Source organism: Mirounga angustirostris, unplaced genomic scaffold (genome assembly GCF_029215605.1).
Source record: "Mirounga angustirostris isolate CCGP_5_RB_7025 unplaced genomic scaffold, mMirAng1.0.hap1 SCAF_9, whole genome shotgun sequence".
Classification (NCBI taxonomy): domain Eukaryota; kingdom Metazoa; phylum Chordata; class Mammalia; order Carnivora; family Phocidae; genus Mirounga; species Mirounga angustirostris.
Window position 1 is genome coordinate 62,315,376 of NW_026991717.1, and position 19,138 is coordinate 62,334,513.

At 41.7% G+C, this 19,138-nt stretch overlaps 1 protein-coding gene and 1 long non-coding RNA gene across 8 annotated transcripts in view; one reads left to right on the top strand and one right to left on the bottom strand.

Moving 5' to 3' along the window:
- The window catches only part of INO80 (INO80 complex ATPase subunit), a 136,658-nt gene that overhangs the window by 92,327 nt on the left and 25,193 nt on the right, over positions 1–19,138 (top strand). For all 7 annotated transcript variants that reach the window (XM_064570665.1, XM_064570664.1, XM_064570661.1 and 4 more), the window contains 3 exons: positions 4,638–4,863; positions 8,933–9,060; positions 18,662–18,756. In XM_064570665.1, the coding sequence (XP_064426735.1) occupies positions 4,638–4,863; positions 8,933–9,060; positions 18,662–18,756 (449 nt within the window). The remainder of the gene's footprint in view (positions 1–4,637; positions 4,864–8,932; positions 9,061–18,661; positions 18,757–19,138) is intronic.
- LOC135361585 (uncharacterized) lies at positions 10,526–14,151 on the bottom strand. The gene is made up of 4 exons (XR_010405050.1): positions 14,022–14,151; positions 12,920–12,975; positions 11,916–12,128; positions 10,526–10,657 (listed from the first exon to the last, which is right to left on the bottom strand). It is a non-coding gene; the product is annotated as an uncharacterized LOC135361585 (long non-coding RNA).

Consider the following 19,138-nt stretch of genomic DNA (forward strand, 5'->3'; position numbering starts at 1 on the left):
GAAAGTATTTAGATTTTCTTTCTTTCTTTTTTTTTTTTTTTTAAGATTTTATTTATTTGACAGAGAGAGACACAGTGAGAGAGGGAACACAAGCAGGGGGAGTGGGAGAGGGAGAAGCAGGTTTCCCGCGGAGCAGGAAGCCCGATGCAGGGCTCGATCCTAGGACCCTGGGATCATGACCTGAGCTGAAGGCAGACGCTTAACGACTGAGCCACCCAGACGCCCAAAAGTATTTAGATTTTCTATGTATCCTGTTCTTCCAAAGCATTTTTGGTCTTTGAAGCTTAAGTCAATGCAGGGAAATGCACCTTTTCTAGAAAACGTCTAAAGTCAGCTGCTTCTATAGAAAGTGGTCTTCAGGTTTCATAGTTGTGTGGTTCATTTCCTTCTCACCCTCCCAATCTGATGTATATACTGATAGGCCTTACAAGAGGAAGTCTAGATTTCAGAGAGGGATGTCTAGATATTTTTACTTCTCATATCCCTAGTGATTTATAGAGCCAGTTAAAAAGTGAGCTGCCTTGGGCTGTCATTGCATTTACAGGCATACAAATTCTTCATTTGTTCCACTCAGAGCTCTGTAGCCAGCCACTCTGAAGAACAACCCCACTCTGCCAACACACACATGCAGTACCTCAGCTGTACAGCTGGGGACTTGTTTTCTGAGGAGCCCAAAATCTAAGCTATCATACCTGATGCTGCTGTTTCCCTAAAGGACAGTAAATAGTGACTAGCTTGAAGGATGCTAGAATAGCATAAAGGTGGGGTGGCGGGCAGGGAACAGGAGAAAACTTTGTATCATTTGGCTGAAGCACTCTGTCCCAGGACCCTCCTTTCCTACTCAGCCCCTCCCTCTGTAATTGTAGAGTTTCTTCACATAGCAGATGCCAAACCTGAAATGGGAGTAATTATACCAGGGTTATATGGACAGGAAGAGGAGTTTTAAATATGTCTGAATATTTATTTATACACTCATAATGCAAGCTTTTATCTTTCAGATCAGGCCTGGAGTGTGAGTAATCCTGAGATACCCTGATTATTTTATATTGATTTCTAACCCAACTGTGGTGGGGAAAACTGACTTCCTTTGAAGTCTAACCTTAGCCTTGAGCTAAAACAAATTAATGTCCCTGTCTTATGCTGTGGAAACTTTAGGGTCAGTTCTGGAAGAACTGTGCCACTAAGGAAGGAATTATAGGAGCTGTTTTCTCATTAGCTGAGGAAATAATTCTGCAGGGTTAATAAACTAAGACCCTGGAAATCCATCTTACCAAAAAACTGAAGCGCTTGGAGTGGTCACGCTTCCTAGAGCCAGAGCAGGAGTATACACGTCCTCGGGAAGGACGCGCTAAATGCTTGAGGAGATGGCCCTTGAAGATACTATAGTTTAGGAAGTTAATGAAGCAAGAAACAGAGGTTAGCTCATGTGAGACTGAAGAGAGTATGCATTTCCATTTGTGGGGAGGGAAGAATGGTATATCATGCTTCATCTCCCCCTGCTTCTGAGCTATCAGGAAGGCCACTTGGGGTTAGAAGAATGGGTGGAGGCTGTCTAGGATAGAGCTGACTTGGGAAGCACAGTTTAATTAGAAGTGGACTTGTTTGCCTCTTTTTGGACCTCATGAGTTCACTGCTTACGTACTTACGACATGACATTCTGTGATTCTGCATATATCTTGATCCAGGGCTCCTGCCAAAGAAGCTTATCAAAACATAAAAAATATTTCACTAAGATCTGGGCCTTGCATACTACCTAGTTTTCAATCCTGGACTTGGAAGGATATCAGCCAAATGAAATTGGAAAATAGGTGAAAGTTTATAACTGGAGAAAGTTGTTTTCTTTTTAAACTCTTAAGAGTGCCTAGGAGTGAGTTCTAGGCAGGAAAAACATTTTCCCTGTGTCAGTGTTCCCTGTTCCTTTGTGCTGAGTTTCTAGCTTTTGGCTTTTCATCTGGAGAATCTGGGCCTTATACATATATACATATATATATATATATATGTATGTATGTTTGTTTATTTTAGAGTGCGTGCATGAGAGCAAGTGGGGGAGGGGCAGAGGGAGAGGGAAAGAGAATCTTAAGCAGGCTGCACACCCAGCACAGAGCATGATGTGGGACCCAGCCTTATGACCCGGCTCATGATCTGAGCCGAAATCAGGAGTCGGACGCTTAACCCACTAAGCCACCCAGGTGCCCCCCAAAGTCTATATAATTCCAGTATAAGTTCTGCTTTTCTACAAAATAAACAACAGCAGCAAAAACAAAGTCGTTATGCTTGAGTGTAAAATTGGTCAGTATGAGTCTCTCGTTAGAAAAGAGTAAATGTGCTTTATTCATCCAAAAGTATATATACTGTATAGAACTGGTCGTATAGTAGTCTAACTTCTGTAGTCTAACCACTGCTGCTTATATCACTGTCACTAAAGTACAACCACCATTGATTGTGAGGTTCTGGGACTCATACCCTAGATGGTAGGTAGCCGCTGAGTTACTGCCAGGACAGGCCATAGCAGGAAAGATCCAGTTTTTATTCACCTTTTTTTAAAAAAATTTTTTTTTTACTTTTTTAAATATTTTATTTATTTATTTGACAGAGACACAACGAGAGAGGGAACACAAGCATAGGGAGTGGGAGAGGGAGAAGCAGGCTTCCTGCTGAGCAGGGAGCCCGATGTGGGGCTCGATCCCAGGATCCTGGGATCATGACCTGAGCCAAAGGCAGGTGCTTAACGACAGAGCCACCCAGGCGCCCCTATCTACCTGTTTTTTATTTCTGTCTTCATTTGTCTATGTTCAGCTTTCGGTGGGAAAAAGGAATAAGTTGGAAGTAAGAGAACATACTCCTTTTGGAGTGGGTAAAGATGACCACTTGAGATTACCAACACCTGCGCCTAGTACTGTGTGTGAAACTGATATGTGAGCCTGTCTGGGTTTTGGAGCTGCAGGGGCCCAGCTTGCTGTAACACCTCCCTGTAGTTTTGTGTCTGGACTGTAGATGGCACTGTTCTCTAGCCAACTCAGTTCAGCTTCATCTATAAGCCAGAGTAGAGGACGCTGTGGTATTAGTAAATGATGCTCTTTCTATTGTTTTGGTATCTTCTAGTCTCCAGCAGAGGCACCTGCAGCCCCATAGTCAGCTAGCTGACTATTAATGTACCCCAAGGCAGCATTAAGGCTTGGCCTGAGGGCCGTGGTGTTCGTTAAAAGCCTAGAGCTGTTCGCTTGTCCCTTAGATCTTCTGGATCAAAATCTGCACTTTATTTTTTTTTTTTTTAAGATTTTATTTATTTATTTGAGAGAGAGAGCACATGAGAGGGAGGAGGGTCAGAGGGAGAAGCAGACTCCCTGCTGAGCAGGGAGCCCGATGCGGGACTCGATCCCGGGACTCCAGGATCATGACCTGAACCGAAGGCAGTCGCTTAACCAACTGAGCCACCCAGGCGCCCTAAAAATCTGCACTTTAGATAAGCTCCCAAGAAGGTTCTTACACATACCAAAACTTGACAACCATTCCATTGCCCTAAAGATTGTTGGGCATGAAGATAGAAAAGTTAATAGCAAGATATATTTTCCTAAATGTCTCACTTCTGGGAAATAATAGCAACAATAAAACTAGCTAACTAGGTACGGCCAGTGTTCTATGTTCTGATCTCTCTCATTCCTCTGCACTTGCTCCTTATACCCAATTTCTCCCCATTTCTTGGTCTTGCTCCAGGGTTTTTCTGAGCAATTTAGTGCATATAATGGGACTTTAGCATTTTTATCAGCCTGAGCTTGCAGCTAATCACAGCCTCCAAATTTCAACAGAAGGTAACTCAGCCTTCTAATCAGGTGATTTCACAGTTATCTGAATACACAGATGCTTATTAGAGTGGGAATAGACCCAGATCACTAAAGGATTAAAAAGCCCGTTTCTTAATTGGCGGGAGCCTTCTATTCCATGGGGGGGAGGAGGGCAGCATTTCAGTGTTGTTGCACCTTGTGGGGAGATAAGAATTTGTGCATAGCCTCTGTCCTAGCCAGGAAATGAATCCACCAGTCTCTGGCAGTTGCTTTCTCCACCCCCCTCCACCATATCCCAGCTTATGGCCTACAAGAAAGGTTCTCGTATCTTTCATTAGGTTTGTCAGTCAGCATCCTGGTCAGGGGAGAGGAGAAAGAAGTCTTGATAAACTTGGGAATTTTGGCAGAAAAGCATTAAAGATAGCTTCAAATGCACCAGGCAAATAACTCTTTTCGTTCTTTAGTAATGACTGCGTAGCTCCAGCTCCCTTTCTGATCTCCCCATTCTGTGTATGGCTGATAGAATTTCACCAAAAACACTATCCAGCAATGAGGGGAGGTGGCAAAGTTGGATCAGAGATGCATAGAACCATGATAGAATTATTCCTGACCTGGTATCCCAGTTTTTCTGCAAACTCCTGCACTCTCTGGATCTTTAGTTTGCTGCAGATTCATGTTAATAAGAGGTTGGCCTTTTCCTTGGACCAGCTCACTGAGTCAGTTATTAGAGGCAGCTTATTTGTCAGAACAAGGAAGTTAAAACCACTAACCTAAGAATTATCCACATTTGTCTGATTTCAAAGTTGGAGTGTAGGAAGTGTGCAAGAGCTATCTCATGTGACTGTCTCACTGCAGGTTACCGCAGTGCCATTGGATTCTTACTGCAATGACCGAAGTGCAGAATATGAGCGGCGAGTGCTGAAGGAAGGAGGGAGTCTGGCAGCCAAGCAGTGTTTGTTAAATGGGGCCCCTGAACTGGCGGCAGAGTGGCTAAATCGACGGTCCCAGTTCTTCCCAGAGCCAGCTGGAGGACTGTGGAGCATCAGGCCTCAGAATGGCTGGTCTTTCATCAGGATTCCAGGTAAGTTCTCTGTTCTCTTGGCGTTTTGCCCGCTCTGGCAAGGGAAGAGGAACCGAGGAGATACTCCATGTGGTGGCTTTAGATATTTGGAATTCAAAGTTCTTGGGGTTTGTTTCCTGTTTTGCCCTTACTAACTTTATAGGTAAAAATACTGAAGTAATTTATGACTTAAGAGAGAAATGTTTTTTAGATTTGTGCTTACGTACTCTCCTTTGACAAGCTTACAGCTGAGAAAGGAATGCCACCCTTAAAAAAGAGGGGGGGGTAGAAATAAACTTGGTAGGAAAGGCTCCAGGTCGAGTGAGTACAGTTGTCTTGTGCCATTGCCAGTAGGGTGAATGAGAATGTCGTCACTCTCAGAAAGCCTAGTTGAAGTAGCATAAACAGTGTCCTGCACGGAGCACTAGAGATCTGAATGATAACCAGAAGAAAAACACTGTGTTTTGTGCCAAAATGCTAGCAGATTCCCAGACCTCCTAGAGTCAAGGTCGAGGGTTGAAAGGAAACTAGGTTTTCATCTTTGCTTTAGTGAGACTACTTTTAAGGAAACTGAACACAGAGTTCATAGGCTTATGTTCTTTGCTTACACCTGCTGGCGGATTGGAGTGGTAGTTGAGAGCTACCATGTCAGTTTTGGTTGTCTGGATTCTCTGATACTTTGTATTCTTTACTGGATATAATGGAAGTAAACTAGAGCTGAGCGTCCAAAAGAGAGAATCTGCCAAGTGTCAAGGGACTTTGGGTCAGCCTGGTAGTAGCTGTGGGTGTGCTTTGGACTAGAAGATGCCATTTTGAGTTTATGAGAGCCATATAGTGTGCGGCCTCGTAGCGGACTTCGAATACCTGAAAGCAGTGGGTGAAGGTGTAACTGTTGGAAAACAAGGGGAAAGCCCAGTTGTAAAGCAGGCCTGGTTGGTAGTGGCAGTAGAGGACTAAAATCCAGCAGGACTGGAAACCATCGAATCCCAGGCAGAAGATGAGCACAGGTGTTGAAAGAAGCAAGACAACACCTTATTTCTTCTTTCTCCTCTCTTCACTCTGGCTCCTAAGTTCCCAGTATAGGAGTAGAGGGCTTACTGCTGGCGCTGTGGGAATCTCTTGTGGCTTTTCCTGTTCTTTGAAAGAAAAATGGACCTTGTTTAAATAGCAGGAAGTGTCTGAGTTCTTTTCGCATCGATAAAAAGCGCCAGCCTCACTGGCTGTTTACTGTGAGAACCAACCTGCTCCTCACTGACCCCATTGTGCTCTGTAGACTGGCTGGGGCAGGGCAGCGAGGGGTGGGGGGTTGTGGGGTCACTGGAACCTGTATTTTATCTCTTTTTTCTCTATACTTTTACATTTTCTGTTTCCTTGGGAAGGGTTGGTTCCATTAGTAGTCCCCGAAAGACCAAAATCTCCTGGATTTCACACCTTTGAATACATCTCCTGTTTTACCAGGAGAAAGATGTACAGTCCTTTCAGAAGTCTCCTCTCCTTGGAAAAAGGAGTTATTTCATCTGTTAGCCTAGTTATACTGCCATGGGATATATTCATTTTGTCCCTAAGCAGACTCTTATACTGTGGCCAGTAAGAACTTGTGTCTAAGTGAAAATACTTTAAGATTGTACTATAGGATCGTAGACAATATTGTAAGAAAGTAGGATAGGTCTGTACAACATTTTGAGATCCTGTTTTAAAGAGAGGTTTGACTTGGCACAATCAGCCTAATTTCTAGGGAATTGTGCTCTTCTTGGCTCTGTGCCCTGCTTAGCAACAGGTGGTGCTGTTGTCCAGCACAACTTTGGTAGCTCCTGAAAAATTGGGTAGTGGATGCCAGGCCCAAAAGACCCCAATGTGTGCAGGGAAAGAAAACCCATTTTTTTCTGCCTATCTTTTTAAGGACAAGTACTGGGTGCTGAGCCAGCGTGCTTAACGGAGAAGTAGAAATCTTGTTCCTTGCTTCAGTATTCGAAGGCTGTTGCTGCAGTCTCTTTCTGCTTAGGCCTTTTCTTTCAGGGTAGTCCAAAGAAATCCAGTCCATCTGCTTTCACTTCCCACATACACAGGAACAGCTAACAATGGGCACCACTGTTGCTTCTTTCAGGTGCATCAGAGTTCTTTGTGCATCTTCATCTCTGAGCCTCCTCCTCTTAGCATCAGTTTGTTCTCGTTAGCAAAGGAAAGGAGATGTGGGAAGCAGGAATATGTGAAAACCATTGAATCATGATTTTGAGATGAAGCTTCTCAAAATGCAGACACGAGACAGATTTACATACTTTAAGATACTTGTGTGGAGGGAGTAAATGTGAATGGAGAGAAAAGCAGGCTGCTGGAGAAATCCGATGAGCTTAGCTTGCCCACTCTACTAAATGACTGAAAAATATATGGGCTTCTCTTTTTTTTTTTCCACCTTACTGTGCTTTTAATGAAAAAAGGAAGAAACTCTGGGGAATGTTTAGGAGCTATCAAAATTGAGGGATCCCAGGGAATCCAATTAAAGGAGAAATGTTGAAGTTGTTAGGAAAGCGTTGTCGCCTGATCAGACTTGGAATCCACACAGGCCTCCTTGTCTGGTGCCAAGGAGAGGGCCTAGCGTTTGGTTCTGTCCCAGCTGCAGTCGTTTGATTGTGTTGGTAAGGAGATCAACAAAAAGAAGAGCATTTCAGTAATCTAAACAGGACCAAACAAAGAGGCTGAACAAAGGTGTGTGCCCCAGCATCAGGGAGGGGGTGGTGGAGGGAGAGATGTGGCCTGGCAGCGTTCCGAAGGTGGGAAGAGGCAAGCAGCAGCGCAGAGGAGTAAACATCCAGGGCTTGTGGCTTTGTAGCAAAAACAGAGGGGCTGATGATTTGTTATGGTGCTGTCAGCACATCCGTTCTCGTTCAGTTTATACAATGATTGTGCACTTGGCAGATAGTGGCGAGAACAGAGAAATAATCCATTGAGAACTCTTGGATTGCTCTCAACAGTCAGCCTCTGCAGTTCTGAGGGGAAAAAACCATGCGTTCGAACCCAGAAACTAGGGATAGACTGTGGGGTTTTTTTAATAGATCCCTTTTTTACTTTTAGTGGTTAGTTGTGTCTTCTCCCTGTCCTTTGTCTCTCCCTTTTTGCACCCCACGGCCACTTCCACGTATACTCTTAAAATCTCCTGGCCCCTTCAGCTTCATTTCTTCCCCCTCTTAGTAGCAGTGATTGTTCAGGGCATGTTTATGGACCAGTCTGCAAACAGGAAACTCTCCTTCCTGAAATGTGATGGGAGATGAATGATACTGAATGGATAAGGTGAAAATTTGAGAGTTAAGTGCTCTGTAAAGATCTCTGGCTAAAATGCTCTTTTTTATTTATTTATTTATTTTTTCTTTTTAATGGGAGGAGGAAAGAGAAAGCACAAGTTAGTGAGTAAAAGCAGCTTCCATTTCACAGAAACCCAAAGTCAGTCCTTCTGAGAAGCTGAACAAACCTTAGTGTCTTTATTGAATTACAGTTTAGGATAATGACATTTACCAGCCAACCTGTTTGAAATCATCAAGGAGAAGGGGTTTGGATTTAAACAGAGGGGCAGGAATGGATATGTGTATTTGCGTTTCTCAGTATTTAAGTGTCTCTAGGGACAGGCAAGAGTAGCCCTCGTTTCTCTACATTCTCATGCTTTCAGGAGATGTAAACCATTTAGCCACAGAACCAGCAGAAACAGATATCTAGAGATAGGATGAAGAAGGAAAAACAAGTTTCTCAAGTCACTTAGAGCAGATATGACATAGACCTCACTCTTAGATGTCCACGTGTACCTCTTATCCCCTGAGTAAGCACATGGAGCAGGGAAGCTTTCATTTGTCTTAGCAGCAGATACCTGAACGGGAACTGTCCGTTGGAAGGGAGCGTACACCTCCCTCTTTCAGGATACTTCTTCCCAGAGCCCTACTGGATCATGACTGAACAGTGCTTTGCCTTCTTCTCTACTTTCCTGCTCTCATGATGACAAGCATCCTGGTTGTCGTAATTTTGGCTGCATACAGCTCTGCAGTGAGTGATTTTGCTGCTTCAATTAAATACAGTTTCCCCCTCCCCCCCCTTTTCTTCTCCCCAGGCAAGGAGAGCCTCATCACTGACAGTGGAAAGCTGTATGCCCTTGATGTCCTCCTGACTCGGCTCAAGTCTCAAGGACATAGGGTCCTTATCTACTCCCAGATGACCAGGATGATAGACCTGCTGGAGGTAGGAGAAGGAACCTTGGGGACCTAGGACACCTTGACATTTAACTTGCAGGAATCAGATGTCTGTGACTAATGTCCGTCCTGCTTAATGGGAACCCAAAACTTGTCTTCGTGATTTTCCTGTCTATAAAGGGAGAAGAAGCTCCTGGCAGATGTGAGAATATGCAAAGGAACTCCTTCCCTACACCAGTGAAATAGAACGTCCCCTACTCCTTCCTTTACTAGGGAAGAAATTCCCTAATTTTAAAGGAGATTAGAGTTTAGGAATACTTAAGAAGTCCTCTGAAATACTGTATAGAAAACAAGATTTAGAATTAGTTCTCTGTATAAAAAACGAGAGAGCAGCTGTTCAGTCAGACTTAATGTAGTGGTCTCAACTTGACTCCATATTGCATTTTCCTGGAGGAGCTTTAACAAATACTGATACCTTGTCCCATCCTCAGAGATTGTTATTTAATAACTTTGGAATGCAGCCTAGGCATCAGGAGACTTGAAAGCTCCTGAGGTGATCATAATAGGCAACCAGAGTTGAGAACCACTAGGTTATGTTGAAAGATACAACTTGTTTTACTGTGCAGGGCACCTTCTGTTTCTTCAGTTACTTCTATGTTGATGTTCTCTCTGCTTTCTTGTTGTGTGAGTGGGAGCTAATTACTTTAGGGAGAGGAAGTCAAGGACATGGAAATAGGAGAGTGAAACTGAGGACAAATCATCACAAACCACCAGAGTTCGTGTTTAGTGCTAGAAAGTTGAAAAGCCACTGGTCGGGGGCTAAAGCACCTGGATGTAAATAGTATATAAATATTCGCATGTTTTTCCATGGGCTTTTTATAGCTAAGGCTTCATATTCTAACCCTGCTACTCCAGGGAGTAGCTGGTAATAAATAAGGGGAAATTGGACCATGACTATCCCTATCTAGGAATAAGGGAGTAGGGATCACATCAGCACAGAAGGAATGAAGGCTAGCGTAGGGAAGAAGTTTTAGGTTTCTGGAAGCCAAGCTTGGCTTGCTGAATTTCTCAGTCAATAATGTGGTAATTCGGTAGCAGGCTCTTTTTAATAATCTGGCAACTTCTTTTAGCAAGAGATATAACACATATTTGAGGTCACTTTAATCACTAAGTCTGGCATTTAGTACAGTGTTTGGCCCCTTAAATGCTGTCAACAGGCTGAACTTTCTGTTTTGTCCTATGGAATAGGTCACCTATTTCTAAATGATGGAAAAATGCTTATTGGTGGCTGTAAATCACTGTAAGAGAAGTAATTAAGCCATTGTGTTTGATGCAGATCTTTACCTATGTTAAAGGTCCTAACAGCAGTAATCCAAAATAAAGGGAACTGCCTGCATCTGTAGTGTTCAGTTCAAACCAAATGATACCAGCAGCCCAAACAATATGAGTAACTTTCAGTCAGTGAGGCTCCTCTTAGATAAAGTGCACTTGCCTTGTCCAGAAGAGTCAGGGATGTACAGATGAAGTAGTGATCTTGCACTGAATTCTAGAAAAAGCAGTATGCTAAAGATTTTGTAAGGGAAGTGATGATCTTTTTTTTCCCCAAAGACTATGTCGGTGTATTTTGGAGTCCTAAAAGTTGCTTCCTGTTAAAGGAAAGTTCAAGAGTAAGTGGGGTAAGCTACCAAAAAATAGCTAGGTCTGAGAGCTGAAGGGAAGTGTAGATGGTTTAAATTTGATACAGTCCTACATTTTAGTTCCTTGTTCTATGTATTACACACTCCTAAATATTACCAAAATAAGTGATTCAGAGTATGTTAATGAGCTTTGTTCAGAATGAGTGCTGTAAACCCTACCCACCAGGGTCACTTCCTATCTTTCTAATCCAGCAGGTTTTTTGGAGAGGTTTGTGGGGATGTGGATGATGTGGGTAGGTTTTGCAAACATGGCAGCCTGAAAACCTTCTAAATACAGTTGTATCTTTCTATGGGGAATTCGAAATTAGGGAAAACTGAATTTCACAGCTGCTAACATTCTTTAGCTGTATGGATAACATGCATCTAGGATGCTGAAGCCAAAAAAATGTTGCAGCTGTTTACATGTTTTACTGAAAAACTGAAGTGAAACTGTTGTCTAGGTTTTTTTTAAACACTTTACTGTTCTTTTTCCTTCAATATTACATTTCCTAAAAGTTCATTCGTCCTTTTTTTTTTTAATACTCTTTACTCGAATGAACCACATTCTGTATTTCAAGAGGTTAATCCTCAAAATTTATTTTGTGGGCAAGGAGTTAAAATGCCCACAGCGTTTAATACATGTCTAATCATTTATTGAAATGTAAATGTAGGGGCGCTTGGGTGGCTCAGTCGTTAAGCCTCTGCCTTTGGCTCAGGTCATGATCCCAGGGTCCTGGGATCTAGCCCCACATTGGGCTCCCTGCTCTGTGGGAAGCTTGCTTTCCCTCTCTCACTCCCCCTGTTTGTGTTCCTCTCTCGCTGTGTCTCTCTGTCAAATAAATAAATAAAATCTTAAAAAAAAAAAAAAAGAAATGTAAATGTATTGGGGATCTTACGGCAATGCAGGATTAGGTCTACATTTCTTTACCTTTTCAAAGAGTTATTCTGGGTTTTTTAGTCATTGTCATAATAGAAGCTTTCACTGTAAACATTCATTAGAGCCGTGTTTCAGCTTTAAAACATGACCTGGCATGTGAACCTAAGAATCATGTTATAGAAAGACCCTTCTGTACAGATGCTTTCCCTTGAGTACACTTGACCTTTTCTTTAAAAAAATAAAATACGCTGACCTTTGCTTTGCTTCTTCATTCTCAGTGTGTTGTGGGTTTGTTTGGTTGGTTAGTTTTAGATTTAAAAAAATTTTTTTATTCAGGATTCTCTTTTTTACCTTGACATCTTACACCTTGTATATCAAAGAGGGAAAGAAAAGCTTCCAGTAGGGGCGCCTGGGTGGCTTAGTCAGCTAAGCGTCTGCTTTCGGCTCGGGTCATGATCCTAGGGTCCTGGGATCAAGCCCCGCTTCGAGCTCCCTGCTTGGCAGGGAGCCTGCTTCTCACTCTCCCTCTGCCTGCTGCTCCCCCTGCTTGTGCTCTCTCTCTCTCTGTAAAATAAATAAATAAAATATTAAAAAAGAAAGAAAGAAAGAAAAGCTTCCAATAGAGCAGAAATTAGAAACTCATGTGGGGGCATTGAAGCTCTTTTGTGTAACTGTGGGGCACATCAGCATCTCTTTCATCCAACAGCCTTTTTGGGCTTTTTGTTCTGTGCCTTCACCTTGGCTATCTGTTTGTCTGTTTCTAGGACTCAGAAGAACCAAAATATGGTAAAAATACACATACTTCTGTGTGACCAGGTTTCCATTTTGGGAAAAATACTAGTTCTGGGCACTTAGTATTTGCTCAGTATTTTTTTGAAGTGATTGATAGCCTCTTTCGCTTGGGCAAAAATCTGACTTTAAGTTTCTTGTGAATATATCAGATCTTATTCCAAATAGAATTCTGTATTCAGGCATGTCTTATTCTTTCCCATGGTATCTAAATACTGTTTCTGGATAGGGGATAAAAAAGCAGACTGCTAAACTTCCAGGGCCAGGAATTTTTAGTGTGCCACAGGCAGAAGTCAAAGCCATAGATAGGGGAGGATATGCTAGATCACTAAATGTTATGTTACGGATTTATTTTACATTTACTGAGTCACTTGTAGGGTCTTTGCTGGTGGGGGTACTGTGGAAGCAGACATGGCCTTTGTGCAGTTGGGATGGTGGTGTCTAGCGGGATGTCAGACAGAACTTTTCCTACCAACACCACTTTTACTCGAGTTTGGAACCTCCCCATCCCCTACCACCATATTCTGACAGTTGCAAAAAGCTTTAACTCACTACAGATGACTTACATCATCTCTGGGTTGTCTCATTTGAGGTTCATTCCTGTTGCATCAAGCAGCTGAGTCTGTAGTTTAAGGAAATAAGCGTCAGTATTTTCTATGCAATACAAAAGTACTTGGAAAGGGTCAGCCAGCTAGTACTGTATGTGGTGTGATTGTTAAGTACTGAAACCCAGACAGATTTTGTACTGCACCAGTGTATGAAAATAGTATAATACAGAATTAAATCCAGATAATCTATAGCTAATGATGACATTTGAGACACTAGGTTACATAACTTGTCCAGTCAGCAAGTACCTCACTTGGATAGAATTCATCCTGAACAGACGTTCTATCATTTATGAGCTGGCTACTCCTAGAACTCCCAGTTACCTTTGGGAGCTGTGATTCTGAGCATACTGGGAAGCTGGGTATTCTAAAACTGCCCCACGGAATGAAAAGCAAATTGGGGTCAGTGTTAACTAGCATTTTGATTAGGCTTTAGGAATGATGGAAGGAAATGTGTCAGCTTACAACCACACTGTATTTATTCAGTTTCATTCATTTCTTTTCATGCCGAGAATGAGGAAGGCATTGTGCTAGGCAGATGTGAATTTAAATTAAATGTGGTCTTTGACTTCAAGAAACGTATCTAGTGGAGGATATCACACACACGCACACACACACAACTGTCAGGTGTACACTGATACCAGTGCCCAGAATGAACCATAAACAGAGCTGAAGATAGCAAGATGGATACATTTATTTCTAACTGGGTCACTTGAGGAAGGGTTTCCATTGATAGTGACTTTTGAACTGAACTTAAATAGAATTTTAACCATCAGGGAGAAGGGCATTCCGGACTAAGGAAGCCAGATATAAAAAGGCACAGAGATGGGAAGGTACAAGACATTTGGGGCAGACTAGCTCAGTGTGACTGGAGCTTATGGCATAGGATAAAAGGGAATGATACACATAGGGTGAAGGCAGATTATGTATGCCTTGTGATTAGGTCTTGCTCCAGAGGACTCTTTGTGTTAGATAAGGGAAGGATGGCTGCCATATTTCACTCATTTGGTGCAATTTGTTTGGGCAACGGAGAGGTTATAATAGAGACTGAGAGGAGCCTTACTTTTTGCTGCTGATATACCCCAAAGATGGAAAGCGGCATGTTCAGGAAATAGTTACATCAGGACTTCAGGTTTGTGGATCATACTGAGTCTTTCCCCCAAATTGGGAAAGTGAAATTGGGTTGAAGTGAACAGCCTAGACAACTTTGAAATAGAAAAGAAGGTTCAGAATGGAACGTTCATGTTAGAGATACACAAACATTTGTCTTTATTTCTTCAAATGCCCAGTTATCCTTTTTTTATGATGATAATGGATGGAGAATGTATTAAGAACCTTACGTGGCTTCTCCCTGACACACAACAACCACCTTCTTTTCCCTAGTGGTGGTGAGCTTCTGTTCCATGTGGAAAGCAGTAAAGGGGTTAAGCCAGAGGCTCTGGCACCAGTTAACTTGAGTTCCAGTCCGAGCTCCATTACCCACTGCCTATGTAACTGTTAGAGACCTTACTTAACATCTGTAACGTGGGAGGGCCGATAACAACACCTATCTTAAAGACTACTATGTGAGGATTAGATAAGCAAAACACGTACAGAATAGTGTTTGTCAATTAGTAAATGCTCAATAAATGCTAGCCACCATCATCACCCCTACTTCAAGATGAACCTAGTCCCTTGTAATACACCACTGGGTGTGTGAATGTTTGCCTTTATTTAGTGTACTTTAAAGGAGTGAGAGGTACTTGTGGAAAGTATTTTGAGTTATACTGATACCTCTGCAGCTACTGCTTTAAAAGTAACTTACAGATAAGATCCAGAGCCGACTTGTCTTCTCAATGTGTATTTCAAGAGTGGTTTTCAAACTGGTAGGGTGGGATAGAGGACAGGAAACTTAGGTAGAGATTAAGCAGATGGGGCCCTGGACTCCCCCTTTTTCATCAACCAGAATAATAATGCTTTTTATCTATTTTATATTAGAGGGGTTTCTTTTTTGTTGTTTTTTAAGATTTTATTTATTCATTTGAGAGAGAGAGCAGAAGCAGAGGGGAGAGGGAGAAGCAGACTCCACTGAACAGAGATCCTGACATGGGGCTCAGTCTCAGGACCCTGAGATCATGACCTGAGCCAAAGGCAGATGCTTAACTAACTGAGCCACCCAGAAGCCCCTAGAGGGGTTTCATATAAGATTTCACTTGGAAAAAGAAAAAGTTCCAGTGCTTTTAAAACAGTATAAGGATATTGTTCTGCAACAGTGTTTCTCAAACTTAAGAGAAGTACTTACCAGTAATACATGTTAAAACACAAATTCTTTTTCATTAGTTATGGGGTATATCCCTCAATTCTGCATTTGTTTTTTGTTTTTTTTTTAAGTAGATTTCACACCCAGCATGGAGCCCAACACAGGGCTTGAACTTAACAACTCTGAGATCAAGACCTGAGCTGAGGTCAAGAGTCGGATGCTTAACCGACTAAGCTACCCAGGTGCTCCTCAATTCTGCATTTTTAACAAATTGCAGGTGTTCCCAGTGCCACTTATCTGAAAGCAATGCTGCAATAGCAGGATTCTGAGCGACCCCTGTCCTGCCTTCTCTTTGTAGTGGTGGTTCTCAGCTGCAGATATAGGGTGTCTATTGCACTCATCTTTGGAGCTTTTTAAAAATAAACCAGTCCAGGCCCTCTCCCAGACCTACAGAGTCTGAATCCCTGGGGTGGGTCCAGGTACATGTATTTTTAATCCTGGTTGAGAATTACTACTCAAATACCAAGAGTACAATTTTTAAAAATAGTATCTACTAAGACTGTATAGCTCTCAAGCTTCCTAAATGTTAAAAGCCATAATTTTTGTTTTATTAGTTCAAGCAGTATTAGAATTTACTTTGGTTAGTAGTTATTGATCCACAAGAATCCACTTGAGAGTACTGATGTTCATATTTATTTAATTAAAGGAGGATACTAAATTTTGAGACCTGGAAGAGGAAGAAGGTCTGTATTTGGTTTCTCTTCTCTCTTTGCTTCTTTAAGTGGAGCAAAAAGAATTGCTTTACAAAGCTCCAGGAAATTTAATCATACTGGCGGATCATGTTCTAAGTCTTTCCTAAATACCAAAAGGGACTTGGGTGAGAGATATCCTTGATGTCTACAGGGTACCTTGTGTAAGGAAGGACTGGATAATGGTTCGTCTTTCTGTTCCGTAAGCCTTCTTTAATGCACAGGAGTGCTAAGCATGACACAGTTCCTACAGACCATCGTAAAGTCATCCAGCAAGTGGTAATCAGCCAGTAGTGGTCCTCAGACATGGGAATGAACTACAAAGAGTTGGGGTATGACGGAATATTTAAAATGGATCTTAGAAAACCTTATGATGTAGAGATTGTTAAATATGTGTGTGTGTGTGTGTGTGTGTATATATATATATATATATGAAATAGATTTTTAAAAATAAATTTTCGAGGGACGCCTGGCTGGCTGAGTCAGAAGAGCATGTGACTCTTATTTCAGGGTCATAAGTTCGAGCCTCATGTTGGCTGTAAAGATTACTTAAATATAAATAAGTAAATAAATATTCACAGTGCTATAACTTGTCATTTATTGTTAGAATTTGTGTTTTGACACAAATTCTTTTTGATAAAAATGCCTTTTAACAAGATAGAATTCTATTTTATTCTGAATTTTTAGATTTTTTAGATCATAGGAAAGCTGAACTAAGCATAGAAGTGGGCATATGTCTTGAAATTAGCATTTGAAAGAAATGAGGCATTTCTTTCTGGATTAAATTAAGTATCTTTTCTAAAACACCCAGAATTTTAGAGACACATCTAGAAGAGCTTTGGTATAGCCAGAATTTTTGAATGAAGGAAATACTGAATTGCTCTTTCATCTCTGCCTTTATCTTTTAGCTGTTTTTCTGTGGTGTGAGGATATAGACATTCCTCTATTCTGCTTTTAACTGCTTTTTCCATGTCCATTTACTTGTTTTGAAGCTATTTACTGAAATCGGATCTAAATTCATCAAAGCCTTCTGAAATCCCACTGCTCCCCTGGGTGGGAGAGCAAAGGCTTAAAGCAGTAAATGGAAAAGATTCACTTCTGTTGCCTCAGTAACAGGCTCTGTGTAATCAGTGTTGGTTTGATTATGGTCTAGGATTAATATCTCTGGTGTCATGCTGACCTTGACATATAACTAATGTCAACAGTAAGATCTACAAGAAAGATTCATTCATCAGTGCTCTCACTGAGTTTAGAAGTTCTGGTTCAGAAGGCAAGAGTGCCTGTGCAGAAAGCCCACCTTGTGGTAGAAGTCCAACCTATGGATGTCTCTGTGTATAATCTAGTTATTTGGTTGTTCTGGATGGCAGCATCCCCTGATTAAATTAGCTGCCAAGCTATAGTGAGTCTCTAAAGACTATCCTCATGCTGGCATTTTTCATCTTTTTTTCCTGAATCCTTCCTTATCTAAGACATCCCCTACTCTTCTGCTATTAATCCAGTTTCATTATAGGGCTGTACCACTAAATATGAACTTGAAATTCTTTGAATATGTTCTACCCCGCTTTGATTATCAAAGCCCTTAAAGAGCCACTTGAGAAAGAAGGAAATAGTAAAAACACATACAAACCACAATGAAGATGTGTGCCTCGATGAGCTTGTCTACTTTGTCAACCAGCCTCACCTCATAGTTACCCTAGCCAGAGACCTCTGCCAAGCCATTGTAGGAGTTTTGGTACTAACTTGCTCTAAGAGTAGGCTGCCACATGCACTGTACAGCCGTACCCAGCTGTAGCAACCTCGTGTGCTGAAATACCCAGCCAGGTATAATAAGAGGTACATAAGAGAATATTGCAACAAACAAACATTTGACCATAGAGAATTAACACAGACATCTCCCAAATGTAGAAATAACTAGTCTTTTTCAATAGGATTGTTTCATGGTGCTCCTTATAAATAGGCAGCTGTGTTGAGTTTTTGATAGTGGTTCCTCTACAAATGGACTTCTTGAAGTGTAATCCATATAATCAGGGGTAAGAAAGAGGAAATCAGTGCTCATTTGGACATCATCTGTAAGAGGCATTGTAGCTTCTAAAAATGGCGTTATGTTCTGTCCATTGCATCTCTTGAAGTTTCTTCTCCATTCTTAAAAGCTGTAATTCCTCTTAGAGATGATGTCCAGAACATGCTCTGCCATGGAAAGTTACCTTGTCTTCTGTTCACTCTGATGCTTAGGCTTCCCTTAACAATGATGCATGCTCTGCTGGGAGAAGGAAACTTGGGTTTTAAATTCAAGGATATTGGTCAGCAAGGATATGTTAGGGAGAAAAACACCAGAGCAAGTTACTTACGAAAAGAAAACTAGATATTCCATAGCTGCGAGAAACATCTGGTCGCTGACTGAAAGGCAATTTTTATTTGGAAATTTCATTTTATTTTGTTGGTTTATTTTCATGAAACCTACTGAAATCTGCAAGAATATGATTAGTTTCCAAGTTGAAATTGAGGGTGGCTGTAGTCTTCACGATGCTCTCAATTTTCACATACTGGCAGTAAATTCATTTACAAGTTAAGTTCTTGTACTTTTGAGATTACTTTCTTCTTATTCTGGATAATGACTTGCCCCCAGTAAGGATGAGGTGGAAGGTGGGTAGATGTTGTGGGAATTAGAATACAGTAATTTGCATCCAACTTCTGTTTGTTTACTCTGATTGGCAGGAATACATGGTTTACAGGAAGCATACCTACATGAGGCTTGATGGCTCATCCAAGATCTCAGAGAGGCGGGACATGGTTGCTGATTTTCAGAACAGGTAACGTTAATAGAAATTACAAAAATTCTCATTTGATTTTTCTTTAGTGCTTAAGATAATGAGTTTAAAAGAAATGTCAACATATCTCATATTGTTAAGCAATCATGATATAGTCATTTTAAGAGGTAGCTAAATCTGCTTATATTGGTTCAGATCTATGTGTGTGGGGGGAGAGAGAGAGAAAAGGAATACTCGATAATTTTTGTATTCAAAATATGCCTTCTTGGGCGCCTGGGTGGCTCAGTCGTTGGGCGTCTGCCTTCGGCTCAGATCGTGATCCCAGGGTCCTGGGATCGAGTCCCACATTGGGCTCCCTGTTCGGCAGGAAGCCTGCTTCTCCCTCTCCCACTCCCCCTGCTTGTGTTCCTGCTCTTGCTCTCTC